General features: G+C 37.3%; 1 protein-coding gene across 1 annotated transcript in view; it reads right to left on the bottom strand.

Moving 5' to 3' along the window:
- ITGA8 (integrin subunit alpha 8) overlaps nucleotides 1-14,975 on the bottom strand; it is a 113,819-nt gene that overhangs the window by 43,543 nt on the left and 55,301 nt on the right. Inside the window, exons 21-23 of the mRNA XM_069006741.1 lie at nucleotides 9,611-9,703; nucleotides 3,948-4,027; nucleotides 893-973 (exon numbers count right to left, since the gene is read on the bottom strand). Of these exons, the coding sequence (XP_068862842.1) occupies nucleotides 893-973; nucleotides 3,948-4,027; nucleotides 9,611-9,703 (254 nt within the window). The remainder of the gene's footprint in view (nucleotides 1-892; nucleotides 974-3,947; nucleotides 4,028-9,610; nucleotides 9,704-14,975) is intronic.

Raw genomic sequence — 14,975 nt, 5'->3', positions numbered from 1 at the left:
CCTTCACCAGCTTGCTTCCTTGCTCTTTGCTGGACTTGCCCAAGCACAACAACATCCTTCTTGTAGTGAGGGGCATGAAAATGATCCCAGTATTCAAGGTATGGCCTCACCAGTGCCAAGTACAGAGGGATGATCAATGCCTGCCAGCCACGCTATGTCTGACAAAGCCAGGATGCCATTGGCCTTCGTGGCCACCTAGGCACAGTGCTGGCTCATACTCAGCTGGCAATTATCACCTAATTGCATTTTATAGTTTCCAAAATCGAGTTATATGTGTAAACAGAGATAGAAATTATCATCTTTGATCACATCCTGTGCTTGTTTAGTTTTGGTATACTTTGTGTCAGTGAACAGGCACTTGCTTCAGGCAGAAATATAAGAATCCTACAGTAGTAGCTGGTTGACTTTTTATCAGAACTTATTTCTTACTCATCCTTTCTCCAAAGGCCTCACTCTGCTCTCTATTAGTATATGCCTTGACATAATGCCTTTCACATTTCCAGCCATAAAAGCAGTAGATCCTGTTTGGTATTCAGCATTAAGTGTCCAGGTGGTTGCACAAGAAAACATATGAACACATATGAACACATATGAACAGACATTCTATATTAGTAACATCCATGCACAATCTGAATGCCCAAATAAAATGTTGGCTCTGACTGGTGTTGCTACAATGTGAGATTCTACAGGTTGCTGTCTTTGCACAGACACTCAGTAAGTCTGCAGTAGCTCCATCCTGCAAGGCTTGCAGGGGTAAGACCCAGGCGTCCTAGATGGATAAAGCATTTGGGTTTATAATATGCCATAAGATTCACTACATGGGATTATCATATGCAGAAAGATTCTGTAAAAAAGTAGTTATCATAGTGAGCTGAAATAGTTGAATACTTACCCTCTGATTTGTACTTGAGCCACAGCACTGATGTTGATATGGAGGTTCACTAAGTTGCTGGTGGGATTTATCTTGTTAGAACTGGAAAAAATATATACAAGTGTTAAAAAAGGTTATGTATCAGAACTCTAGATTATCATAGCACTCAATACAAAAGGCCCCCTGGACACATGACAGAACAGGATTCCTACTGCCACTCTTCAGTCTTGTAGGACACTGGTATTTAAGTTTGATATTATTTGAGCTCATCACATGCTTAATAATATAAACAACTCAAGCATCCTTTGAAGAATCTTATGATGATGAATAAGATGATACAAATTGATTTGGCTCAGAATATCATGTAAATTCCCTTGTACAACTCAGCTATCTGTATAGATAGAAGTATCTTGATAGAATACAAGTTTGTTTCATGCATTGGAGGAAGGCAGTGTCAATGAATAAGACAGGCTTTGTTGTAATAAAATTTATTTTTATGACTCTCCAAGCCTGTGACTTTTGCATGACAGTCTTTGGGGAAAAAGAACCAAGATCAACTGTTTCTTTAATTTTCTAATTTTCTTCTCTCCTGTATCCAGAGTGTTTACACTCCTAAAACGCCTTAGCAGTGAAAGCAAATCTCTTATGTTTAAAATGTAGTTCTCTAACTCATCTTACTGTCTTTTCTTACTGCAAATCCTTAGTAATAAAGGTAATTTCTCTTGCTTCAAAAGGCCATTCCTATGATTATAGCCCATTCATATAAAGAAAGGTTTGCATGTTGCAATTCATGAAGAGAGCAAAGTAATTACAGACTTAGAATTTATTTCATTATGGGATTAATGACAGTAAATTTGCATGTTTTTTTCAAGCAAGCATGGACTTCCTTGCTTCATGAACGCTGAGTTTCTATTGCTGTCACGGTTTGCTGTTATCACATCTGGGTAGCATCAGTCAAATGGAAACATTCAGAGGAGGTCAGCATTCCCAGTGACTGACTCCTGAGGAGTAAAGAGCAACACTGCTTTGATCCAGGCTTTCTGGTTACAGATTGCTAACATTAAGAACAGCTTTAATTTGTTTGTAAACTAATGCAGATTCCCATCAAACATTTTTTGAACTTTTATGTAATTCTCTATAACCATTGTTTTGAGTATAAAAGTACAAGTATAAAAATTATTATGCCACCACTTTGTTAGAATAAGCTGCTTTCCAATTTGCATATTTGTCCTACTTCCCATAGAGTTAAAATACAGATTTTGATCATATGTATCTGGTATTCAAACCTTGTTTGTGCTTTATGGCATTTTTTAGAGAACAAAATAATTTAAATAAAAGTGCCAGGACATTTCTCTCTCAAAGGGGTACATAACTGCATAGCAACATCCACATCAGAAAGGAATCAGATTTCAAGACACTCCTCAGCCTCTTGTTTGTTTCCTATAAGTAATGAACTTCAGTCTTGCAAACCAAAATAATATTTTCCACTTGATGTTTTCAACTAAATGAAAGCTCGCTCTTTTGAATAAATTAAAGTAGGACTCAAATTCACATGTATTCTTCCCTTTCCTTCCATTTAGGCAATTTCCTCTTTTTGCCTCATGGAGTTCCCTTTTTCTTTTAGGATTGCTTTGCTAAGGACACAGAAATGCACAAACTCTCCTGCTGCTTGTGAAAGAATGTACAAAGCAGTGAGTTTTACCCGTAGGGTACATTCCCTATGCAAGAAGTTCTACTCTTTTACTCTTTCCTTTTTTTTTTTGTTTTTTAAATAGCTGTGTGCTCTTCAGCATTTTCATACCAGTTTGTAGCCCAACACATTTCCTTCCTTTACATTTTAGTCAGTCACACTCATGGAGGAAGCATGAGATGTTACTGTCTTCTGAAGTTAAGACGTATTCCTCAGTAAATTCTTGTTGCTTTTTTAAAACAGTGACCTACCTTCAACTCTTATTACCTAGAAAGATTTAACTATCCAGAAAGCTCTGGAGCTCCCTAATTTCACAGCATGAAAAGGGTAGTGACATGAGCCTTAGATACCCATTTAAAATGACTGCTTGCATTAAGAAATGAACAGCGGAATGGACAGGGGACCTACAAGTTAAATGCTGTATCTCTCTCCAGAGGAGCGAGACAGATTTGCATGATCTCCAGCCAGATCCCAGGGAGAGGGCTGAGGCCTGACCAAGCACCTAATGGACTTCTGTGGCATTGCTGTGCTCTTCCTGAGTTTCTGCATGTCCTTTGCTTCAAGGGTTACATTATGGAGACATGACTTAAACATTTTAAATGCCTCAGTTATTTACCATAATCAACATGATCAAGGCCCTCATTAAAGGCCAGACATTAGCAATTAAGTCTCTGCGCATGGGGCAGAGAGGGCCCCATATGGAACTCCAGTGTGTATTTGATGAGGACAGATGGAGCAGAAGCCCTGCCACCTATCTCAAAAGTCTCAGGTTTGTTTTTGAGGTTATCCTAACCTAGCCTACTCCGTGCTTTTTTGTTCCTGTGGAAGAAGTACTGCTCAGCATAAAACACAAGATTCTACAGTATTAATATGTGAGGCCCACAAATGGGGAGGAATCTAATGAAAAAATTACAAAGGTTCACCTGCATCAAACTGAAACAGTTCTCTCCATGCCAGTAAATCTGTTGAGCAGATTTTAACTGCTTTTTTTTTAAACCATTTTCTAAATTTTTGTGAAGAAGAGGCGTGTCTGGTTTAATTCAGAGAATGATATGTTTATGCGTATTCACCTTTGTTACAAATTGATCACTGTTTATTAATTCTGAAGTAGAAAATATGGCAAATCAGCAAATCAAATTTGGCAAATCTGTAGAAAATCCTTGGATTATTGACCAAAATCATTTAACCTGAATTTTAAAGAAATAAGACTGATTTTACTAAAAGCTAACAAGGCTCCAACTCCAAAAATCCTCCTGAAGTAAGCTACCATTGGAAAGCCCATGAAATAATTACTGACACTCAAGAGGGACCTTATTATATAATAAACTTCATATGTCAATAGGAGTTCATAATTTAAATAACCATGCTCTTGATAAGATATCTAACCTTTTTATTTGCAGCTCAAAATTGATGCTGAAATCTGCATTTTCAAAATGCTGAACAGAAAATCGAATGCCTGTGGAGAACTGAGAAAGAAACAAAACAACAGGTTACTAGAAACAGTTGATCTCTCCAGATCAATAAAGCAGTACTGTTCAACACTGCATTTCAGATTTATACTGGATACTGCTGCTTTTTAAAGTTAGTATGAAATAACATCATCTAGTTGTTCTCAGGAAAAAATACCATCCTGCCTGTTTATGTCACCAGATGGAAAACTTGGCTGGACAGAGGAAAGATCAGAGGAATAGAGAAGCACACTCCCAAGAACACAGCAGTGGGCCCTGCTTCATCCAGACAGTCTTTGCTTTGCCAAGCCAAGCCAAGCCAAAAGAAAATAACAGTTGTCTGGCAGCTCTGATCCCTGTCTCCATCCATGCACGCCTTTGTCCAGGTCTGCAGGGCTTCCTAGTCCCTGCATTGTCTCTGCACCTATGAGCTCTGCACTGCATGCTTTAGGTGGTGTGGGGCTGACTGAGCACCTGAGACTAAATTAGCAGCAGTTTTAATTTACTTTCAGTCTGATTCTTTTTTTTCCATTGCAGTTCTGTTAAGAGGAATACAGCTTCAAAGCTATATTTGAAGTCCAGTTTGCCACCACTTGGAGTGAGTGACCAGAGGAGAGAGTAAAACACACAGCTCCCAAAACTGAAGGAGGTAAGTGTTTCCACTGGTGCTCCCTTGCATTTATGCAGATAATTCCTCCCTGTGACAATTTCCATTTGCTTCGCAAGAAGAGCAAGGATAAGCAGATCAAGTTAATTCAGAAGAGAGAAGGGCTAACTAGAGAAAGAATATACAATAGCCTATGGTAGGGTCTCTGTAAGCCTCTTGTTGGACATGTTTACAGTCCCAGTGTCTAAGTGGCAGGTGAGTAATGGGAGATGCCATCTTCCCTCAGTGTTAAATTAATTAAATTCTACTGAAATATTTAAATTATTGTTTTTAATTGTTTCAACTGCACATTTTAAATCTGGTAATTTTTGAAATGTGAATTTTGCAATTCCTACAACTTCTTACTCTCCATCTACCTTCCATCTGGCCTGATGGTAGAATTTTTTGCAGGGTAACATGCACATTGTGCTTACATTTTTTAAAAAAGGATTGTTACACACAGACATATTCTCCACGTGGAGAAACAATCTTCCTGAGAAATTAATCAAAAGGCATTAGGAAATGAGGACATCATCCCCTCACTCCTGCCAATATCTGACTAGATTAGTGGGGGGGGTGGGGAAGAAAAAAAAAAGTTGTCTGCTTGGCATGATTTCCTTAGAATATTTGAGGAAACCTTGTCAGCAGCAGGGCAGGACACAACAATGTAGGGTTTTATGTTTGGGGCTTACATTCAACATCACTGAAGATGAGTAATTTTCCTCTGTGGATGTAATTTCATATGTTTAAGCAATTCCTTTTTCTCACCAATTTTTTTTCCTTCAGATCTCCTCCTTTCTTCACTTGCAGTGGTGCAACACAATCCATCACCAGAACAAGACTTACCTAACATGTTTCAACTACTTTCACCTGGCCCATGCTGAAGCAATATTTTCATCATAAATGGAGTGGCAGGTTCAAATCTTTGAATTCTGATTATCCTAATGTCACAGTTACAGTTGATCTCTCCTTTTGGAAGCAAGATCTTTCAGATGAAAGATTATCAAATCAAAGTGCTTATCAAATTACTCAGAAGTCGAATATCTGACTTGGAATAGAGATGTTTAATTTTTAGCTCACTTTTTGGAGATGATATTAGCAACTGTATTGGTATTCCATTCACCTTAAAAATATAATTACTTTTTTTAGTTTTTTAGACTAATATTTCCAAATATTCAATTAACCACTTCTCTTACGGTTTTTACTAACCAGCTTAAATAAATTTGTTTCCACTTATAGCAGAAAAAAGATTTGATGAACCAAAGATAAAATTTTCATCAGACAGAGCAGACATGAAGTGCAGTTTTGATGATCTATTACACCCCTGAGGCTTAATCCCCTATTTAATAGTGAAACACACTCCTACTGTACAACTCTAATAAGTTGCAGATGTTGTCTTTGTATAGTCATATGACTTTGTTAATGTCAAGTAACCCTTGACATTACTACTAATAATGGGGCAAAGATGCTCACATGCCCTTGCTGAAAACCCACGGAGGCCAAAGGAGTTTAACTTGCTTGAACCTGTAACTTAGCAATCACTCAACATCCTTATTTTAGTGGGACATAAATTTTATCAAAATAGTTTAATTTTACTTAAAATTTTCCAAGTGAAGTTAGTTTCATTAAAATTGCATTATTTTCATGTTTGGAACATCATGTATCTTTGAAATACACAACATTTCTACTATTACTGATAAGTTTTAATCTATTATGTTTGACAGGATTTAGGAGTATGCTGGGAGACAGAGGTGTAGCTTTTTTTGAAGTGTTTTACAGTGCGTAAGAAAGATAAAACCTGGCGCTCTTGAAGAATCAGTTTGGTACATACCAAGAAATAGGCAAGATCTTCCAAGCCTCCAGTCTTCTAAATTTATTTCTATTAATTTCTATGAACTTCCAAATTTTACTACCAGAATTTTTAATAAAACCTACATCTCACATGCTAACGCCACTGAACAGGCATTAGAGACCTTGTCAGTCTGATCGATTTCAGTGCCATAAATAAGTATCTTGAGCAATCTTTGCCAGTGAGATGCTGTCAGACATTTAGTTTGCATTCTGGGCCATGTGGCATTGAGGTTTTCCTTACCATGTCTTTTTATCTTGTGTTTTACAGTTTCATCTTTTGTTTCTTTTTAACTTCAAAGATATTACTGAAAAAGTGAAGTATTTTTTTGTGGCCAGTAAACAATTTTAAGGTCTATGTAGATGACGATAATGTATTTTGAAGATGTGAAGTGTCAGACAACCCTGTAGTCTGCTGTAGTAATATCCCATGGATTATATTACAAAATCCTGACATAACCCTCATACTCAGAAGTTGATCTTCATGAGCTCAAGAATTCTAGGATTTCAGGGTGCTGGCAAGTCATTTAGGTGACTCAATAGTTAAAGAGTTTTAGGAATGTTCAATTTTGACCTAACCCTTCCTTCCCACTCACAACTTCCACAAAGAGTCCCTTTCTGACTGAGTATTTTGAGAATAACTGATCTCCTGCCAGAGCAGAATTGTTTTGCAAACTTGGAAATGGATCAGAGCAACGTTTCGAGGTTTATGCAATTTGTACAAAGGGCTGGTATTCTGCTTTTGGAAGTACATTTGCCATCATAAATATGTTTGGACTGAAAAAACCAAGTCCTTTCACCTTTACTCAGCTTCCAGGAGAGCTAGCTTCAAAGATAAACTTAGGATTTAAGACTTCACTCACTCTAATCAAACAATTTTGCCATCTGGCTTTGTAATGCTCGATCTTTGTATCCCTCAATTTTAAAGGGCTGGATTATTTTGTTTTAAAGTAGAAAGCCCCTGAATATGTTATGAACCCTGCTGTTTTATTCTGCTACTTCTAAGTCTCTCTTTATGAAGTAGTTTGCTTAGGAGTATCTGGTAATGGCACTTAAAGCAGTCCTAGAGTTGATTCTGAAGGAAAGAAGGATTAGTTATGCTGTGAAAATTCATAAGGAGACAGCTGGGAGTAGTACTGTTTCAGTGGCCACCAAATGGCATTCCTGAAGTCTTCACACTGCTAGCATTTTGGGTGAAGGATGACGTGGAAACAGCGCTTTGGATTCAAAGGGAGGCGTATAAGGGTCTATAGTCTAACACCTCTACACTCAGACCTTTCCATTATGCATATGACAATATGCAAACTACAAAGATTTTCTTCTTGGTATACAAGTTAGTGTCTTTTTTGTTTGGTCTTCCTTTTCTCTTCCAAACACAAGGGGTTTTATGCTCTCCTGCCCCCCTCCACTGCATCCTGATCACCCACAAGATTCTTGTCCACTTCTGTCTGTATCTTGAGAACTTGCTTCTGCCTTGAGACTAACTAGGAAACTACTAAGCAGGTAAGTAAAATTGCTGCCTTCTCAATTATTTTCCTGGACTTGGAATTTGTCTCATGCTTTGGCCCATCATTGCGTCCCATCATCCCATTATGAAAATTCCATTCCTCAGAAATGTTTTCAATAACTTTTACTTTTTAGTATTTTCGTTAAGTAGAATAAAACAAAACCTACAAAAGCTTTTTGCCTTTTTGTCTATGTCCTTCCCCGAAAATCTTCATAGTGATGTCTTTAGACTTCTAGTTCACAGTAGATCAATGGAGAAGGACCCTCACCAGGAAGATTCCTCTTCCCAAGAGGCCCATCACCTAGAGCTCAATTTTCAATGGTTTCCACCTCCTTGTAGTCCCAAAGAGTCTCTGGGACTGCTTGTGACCATGCAAGCAGATGACTGTATCAGACACCTGCCCTCACTCACTTTCAAAAGTTCTATGGCTGATCTGAGGCTATCCTTAGGATCCAAAGAAACTTATTCTAGTCCCAATCTCCTATGATATGACCTATTTGGTTCTTCTGTTGAGGGTCAGACATGAACTGCTTCAAGATCCCAAGAAGCCAGGAAAACACCCCTCTACAGAGAGGCTGAAGAGTGAAATATTGATCTTCCATAGGAAGGACAAATCTTAACTTAGTAGGGACTTTGAAAATACTAAAGAAATTTGCTTTGATTTCTTTGCAAAACCATAGGTCCAATATGAAATTCAACAGTTGTAGTTTTCAATTAAAAGCTGTTATTTATTCCTGATATATGTTCATGCTGTTGACTGTTTCATTTTTATTTGGACAGTTTTTTTATCTAGGTATCATTGTTTGGATTATTTTCTTTTAGCGAAATATTTATAGCACTTATGAATTTACAAGAAACACTAAATTCCTCTGCAAGAGCATCCATGGCTGAACATTCCTGGATTTAACGCTTCTGGATTTCCTGGATTGTTTTATCGTGAAATAGGGACAAAGGATGACAATTGTGGAATTTTTTATCTCCAAACCTATTTTTAATTCTTATCTAGTGTTCGTTGTCAGTTACTATTCAGTTCAGCTTTTGTCCAAAAACAAGGCTACCATCATTCCATCTAATGTGTAGTATGATTTATGAGAGGCTCTCTTAGGAAAATCTTTAGAATTACAGTAATAACTTGAAGCAAAACCTTATTCCAAACACATTTTCCTGGATATAAATTGCAATATAAATTGATAAGACAACCCTTATGCACTGAAGATGAGAATCAGGACGAAGAAGTTGTCACTTACTATACATATATCTATATATATTTTAAATAGAGGGAATACTAAAAGGGAGAAATAAACAGATCACATTATGGATTGGAATTTTCACTATACTAGTCCAACTTCTGTGATAAATTGAATCACTCTCACTTTCTTTGATATAAAACTAGCATAATTAATCTTTTACATAAATAAATTGTTAACTTTTCAGAAGCACAGTTCTGCCTTTTATACACCAACAAATTATTTTCCAGGTAAATAATTTGGTTTATGTGCTGCTTATTGGGACACATTCTGGTAATTGAATAAATTTCCATTTGTTCCCCTTTAAAATTCAGTTAGATAAAAATCAGTAAATGCATCTGATTTTCCCTTACATTTGCGCCAGCCACCATGGGGTTCCCAAGATCACAAACCACCATCCTAGTTTCATTTTCCATCTTGTAATCACAGCTCAATACACGCAGTGCCTGCAACAAAAGGACACCAATATAGAGGTCAGAGATCACAGTGAAATTTATCCAGTTGGGAAAGTGATGCCTTTTTGACCGTGACCTTTCTTCTGATTTCAGACACCTGCTCAGTGCACTATCAAAACATTTACTTGGTAATTGTCAGACAACGGCAGAAAACTGATGCCAGGGAAAAACAAACAGGATAGTTTCCCAGTACCTTAAGAATCACGATGAGATCACTCTATGTCTAGTTTTACCATACTGCTTTGTTGTTGTGAATCATTCCTATAGCCATTATGACTCAACAGACAAAAAAAGAGTAGGCACAACTAAGTGAGAAAAATAGGTCTCACACTAATTACAGCAGTTGTCACCAAAAGTCTCTCGAATGAATTTCTGCCATTGGCAAAACCTGGATCGATTCTAGATCTGTATTTTCCAATCTGTGGTAAAATACTTAAAACATTTAATACTTCAGTAAAAACATAAACCTTTACGTGTATTTATAAATCAGCAACAAAGGAGATAGGCTTTCACATTACTAGATATAAAGGTTTTTGTTGATAATAGCAATCTTTATCACTAGTAATATAATCTGTAAAGAAAACAAACTGTACAAGAGGAGGAACAGCTATTAAAGAGTGCAAGCTAGGAGATACAGAATAAGGCAAAGCAATAAAATAGGGGGGGTTTGCAATAAAATGTGTGTGTGTGTGTGTATGGGGGTTCTGTTTTCCTCTCTGACATCTTCACTAAATGAAAGTATTTCCATATATGTGCAGAAGTAAGCCAGCTTTGTAAAAGCAGGATGCAGCAAGTTGCATTCCCTTTCTGTTCATGTGATTCTCACAGATGAAGCAGCGTGAACAAATTCATGCCCTTTATATAAAAAGATCTGGGAAATCTCCAGAACAATTTGCCCTATCTGTAAAAGCCAGCATGGACATGCTGTCCTCATCCTTTCCTGAGATTAAAAGAAACGACAGGACACATCCTAAACAGAGCCCATGTGAAGCATGCCCTCAGCACACACCTCATTGTACATTGACATTTTTACAGTTTGCTAGGAGGAAACAAAGTTTGTTACACAGCATGTCCAGTGCACTAATAGTCTTCCCAAGCCTCTCTAGGGTTGGGAGGGAAGGATTTTTACACTCTTTCCAGCTGGTTAATTAGAGGCGGGAAGCAACACATGGGAGAAAAGAGGGTGTTAACACAGTTGAAATCAAACTTGTCTGGAAAATTGTCCATTTGATCTTGATGTGTGGGTTTATAGTTTTGCTTTAGTTGGGGGAGGGGGGTTGAAACTGAGGTCTAAAAGTTTGAAATAAATACTCATTTATATTAGATATTTGGCAGTTTCTTTAAAAATGATGTATCATAGACCAGCACACAGTAAATCAACCCTTATCACACATTTTTTTGTCCCTCAAAGGCTGAGAAAACAGAGTTTTTCAAGTAGTTCTTTTGCAATCTGGGGGCTATGTTCCTAGAATGAAAATGATTAATGGTACAGAATTTATATGACCAGCATCAGAAAAGCTAATTTGTGCAGTATAGAGATGTGACAAAGGGTCAACTGTGGTAGAATTCCTTCAATAATGAGATTTACTGCCTTTGTTTTTGCACTGATCACCTTTTGAGGTGGTTAAGTACAAAATAGGAAAATTAAAACCAGGCAGGAAGCAAGCAAGAGCTGAGACTTGTACACCTACTACTGTCAGTGCGTTCACATGTAACTCAGCCAGATGGAAGGGTTTGCCACAAAGCCCTTCTACCTGACACTGGTAGCAATTTGTATTTCTGTAGTAGCACGGTGTTTTTGGCAGTCTTAATCAGAAGTAAAACCCCAACAATTAACACGTGTGCTCCCAGGGTGCATTTTAACTAGGAAGTGATTGGATGCTTCAAGTAACCCAGGCAGTCTACAAACTAGAAAATCTTTTTTGTGGTCATAGTGATGAATTACTAATTGATGCCAGATTAGTTAAACACAACAGGCTGGCGAGTAAAACACTTCCTCTTTTCTTTACCATCACCTTCCAATTTTGTTTTCTGGGGAAAAGGGGATGGATTAAGTACCATCTTCTAATTGATGTATATGTATGTATGTAGTTGATGTATGAAGAACTAGTCTTTGCCTTCATCAGGCTCAAATCACATCTCATCTAGCCAGCCACAACATTCTTAGTCTAAGAATTTTCACTTAAGACAAGAATGTTTCAGGACTTTTTCTTGTTTTAAGAGTGCCATGCTTTAGTTCAGAAAGGCATGGGGGAAAAGGCTCAGAGTTTATCCATTGCAATACATATCTGGATGTGATCTGTACCACTCTGCAGTTTCCAGCCTGAGCAGAGGCAGTTCTGCCAAAATACATAATGTTTTTGGTGTGTAACAAATATCTATTAGTGCTTTGTATTTGCCTGATTTACTTACACTAATTATTCCATAAGAATTTGGGTCCCAGCTTTTGCTACTAAGGCAGGATTGAGCTGTTCAATACAGGCAACTCTGACACAGAGCAAAGGATTAGTATTCACAGTATTCAGGCAATGGCTGGGGGTTCAAACACATGGTCATGCTAGTGACTGTTGTAGTGCCAGAATCTACCATATAGAGGTATATACTATCTCTGGATCTACTGCTGGAAATATGAGGTAATATAATGTGGTTATAATTTCTTCACAGCAGCTAATTCCAGTAAATTCACACCTACTGCACATGAACAGTTACTGCAAGCCAATGGATTTCCAGTAACTAGTGATGCTGTGGAAATTGTCTCATTTATCTGGTCTCTGGACCTTTTAAGTGTTTCCGAAATACAGCTGATGAAGAACAGACTTGATTTCATTTTAAGTAATTCTATTTCAATCATCAGCTTTTGACTGAAGGAAGTGTCAGCATCTGCAGGAATCAATGAAGCTCCAAAATCATGTCCTTGACCTCAAACTTTAAAATCACACACATTCACTTGCCTCTCCACTTGCATATGATCACATTTCTGCAAAATGTTGTTCATTTTTTATGCAGTTGCACAGTCCATGTGCAATATTCTACAGAATCAGGCCTGAGGTAAAAAGATAATGCCAACTGAGGCAGATCAAACACTGTATTGCACAAAGCTGAAGGGAGGAGGAAGAAGGCAAGTGAATTTTCAGTGAAGTTTTTGACTTCAGCAACTTCCAAGTGTAAATCAGATTATATAGAATAACACAATACATTGTGAAAATGAAATAAAGAAAAAAAACCCAGGGCTGGAAAGGAGGCACTTAAGGTGTTTCTCTACTAAGCACTTAATGTGTGTTTCTTTGTTAGATAGACTAAATCCAGAATAGCGCCACAATAAAATAGACAAATATCCTCTGTGAGTACAGTTACTTTGAAATTATGACAGTGTAATTTAGTTATTTGATTCTACAGATTTTTCAGTTCCATCAGAAATGTGCCAAGTGATTTATTCAGCTGATTACATTTCATTTATTCTGGTCTCAGTCTACCTGTTTTGTTGGCTCTGAGGTGAATCTATCTCTGCCTTAATACCAGGAATTCTGCAGTCTGGAGAAAAACAGCTACACAGAGGACTGTAAACACAGATACAACCAAGAGTAAATGCAATCCTAGAGGCAGAGCTTTAACAACATGATTGCAACAGGTTCTAACATAAATCTACCTGTCTGCTGAAATTGTTCAGTATTAAATTAAGTGTATTTCAGGAGCAGTCACAGATGCCCCATTGGCAGGATAAACACAAACACAAAAGTAAGTATTGAAATCCTGACTCCACTGCAATTGACATGAAAACTGTACTTTTCATCTATAGTCCATGCCTCAAAAAATGCCTGCAGACTGAGAGACCTTTTTTCCCCTTATACCTCAGTGTTTACAGTATCTGGTGTGATAATTTTTTCTGTTATCTTGTCAGTTCAAATTGCTGTATTTTTTCAAAGCCCTGCAAGTTGAATGAATTGAGTCCCTCTCATTTATACTCATTTATAATATGACCCCTAAGAATTTGGTCATCCTGGTAACAGAACTATTTACATTTAGAAAATTTTAGAAGAAATTTACAATATAGATTTCTTTTCCAAATACACTTAGAAGTTAATTTTTTAGTTTACTTAATGGAACCATAATATTGCAAAAAACATAGTTTTAGGAAATATACATTTACCATTTAAAAACAACAGAAACAATAAACTTGCTTTCAGTGCCATCTGTAATCCTTGTGAAAATGCTCCTTGAAATGCAGAAAGACAGACACTAACAACGATGCAGAAAGTAGGACTAATGTTTTGATCCTACACAGAAAGAACATGATGACATCTTTTTGAATGGAGTAAGAATGAAAAGCAAGAGAATATGAAATAAATTATGTGTGGGAGTGAACTAGGTAAATGTGGACAAAAGGAAGGCAGCTTTTTTATAAATCTACAAGGATTCAGAATTGGATTTTTCAGAAAGTTATTTTGTCTTCCACAAAATCTGAAAAGAATGAAGAAGTTGTATTATGTTTCCTGGGGTTTTAAAATTTTGTCTTCAAAAGAAAAAGTAATCTAACTTTAAAACTCCTTCCCAACCCATTCTAGCTTGTCTTTATTCTTCCAAAGCACCAGGATCTCCCATGTATTCTTTCCTTCCTTTCTCCACAAGTCTATTTTGTTGGCAGTATAAAATTCAATTTTTCCTAAAATCATAAAAAGCTCTGAATTATTTCTCTCTGCTCTGAATCATAGAATGGGTTTGCATAGGAAGGGACCTTAAAGATCATCTAGTTCCAAACCCCCTGTTGTGAACAGAAACACCTTCCACTAGACCAGGTTGCTCCATCCAACCAGGCCTTAAACATTTCCAGGGATGGGACATCCACAGCTTCCCTGGACAACCTGTTCCAGTGCATCACCACCCTCACAGCCAAGAAATTTTCTGAATATCTAATCTAAAGCTACTCTCTCTCAGTTTGAATTCATTCTCCTTTGTCCTGTCACAACATGTTAGTGTAAGAAGTCCCTCTCTGTCTTTCTTTTAGGCTCCCTTCAGGTACTGGAAGGCCTGATGCAGCCAAGGACATGTTTGGCTTTCTGGGCTGTGAGTGCACATTGATGATTCATGTCCAGCCTCTCATCCACCCCCACCCCCAGGACCTTCAAATAATAGGTATGTCCTAATAATAGGTATGTCCTAATACATGATGTGGATTTTAGAATAAGTGCCTCCTCTGACACCTTGGTAACATCTAAAAGAACAGCAAAAGATTTCTAAGGAGGAGTGAAGGAAAAAGGTAACCATT

Source organism: Aphelocoma coerulescens, chromosome 2, assembly GCF_041296385.1.
Source record: "Aphelocoma coerulescens isolate FSJ_1873_10779 chromosome 2, UR_Acoe_1.0, whole genome shotgun sequence".
In the NCBI taxonomy this organism is placed as follows: domain Eukaryota; kingdom Metazoa; phylum Chordata; class Aves; order Passeriformes; family Corvidae; genus Aphelocoma; species Aphelocoma coerulescens.
This window is presented reverse-complemented; position numbering and strand designations above follow the sequence as displayed.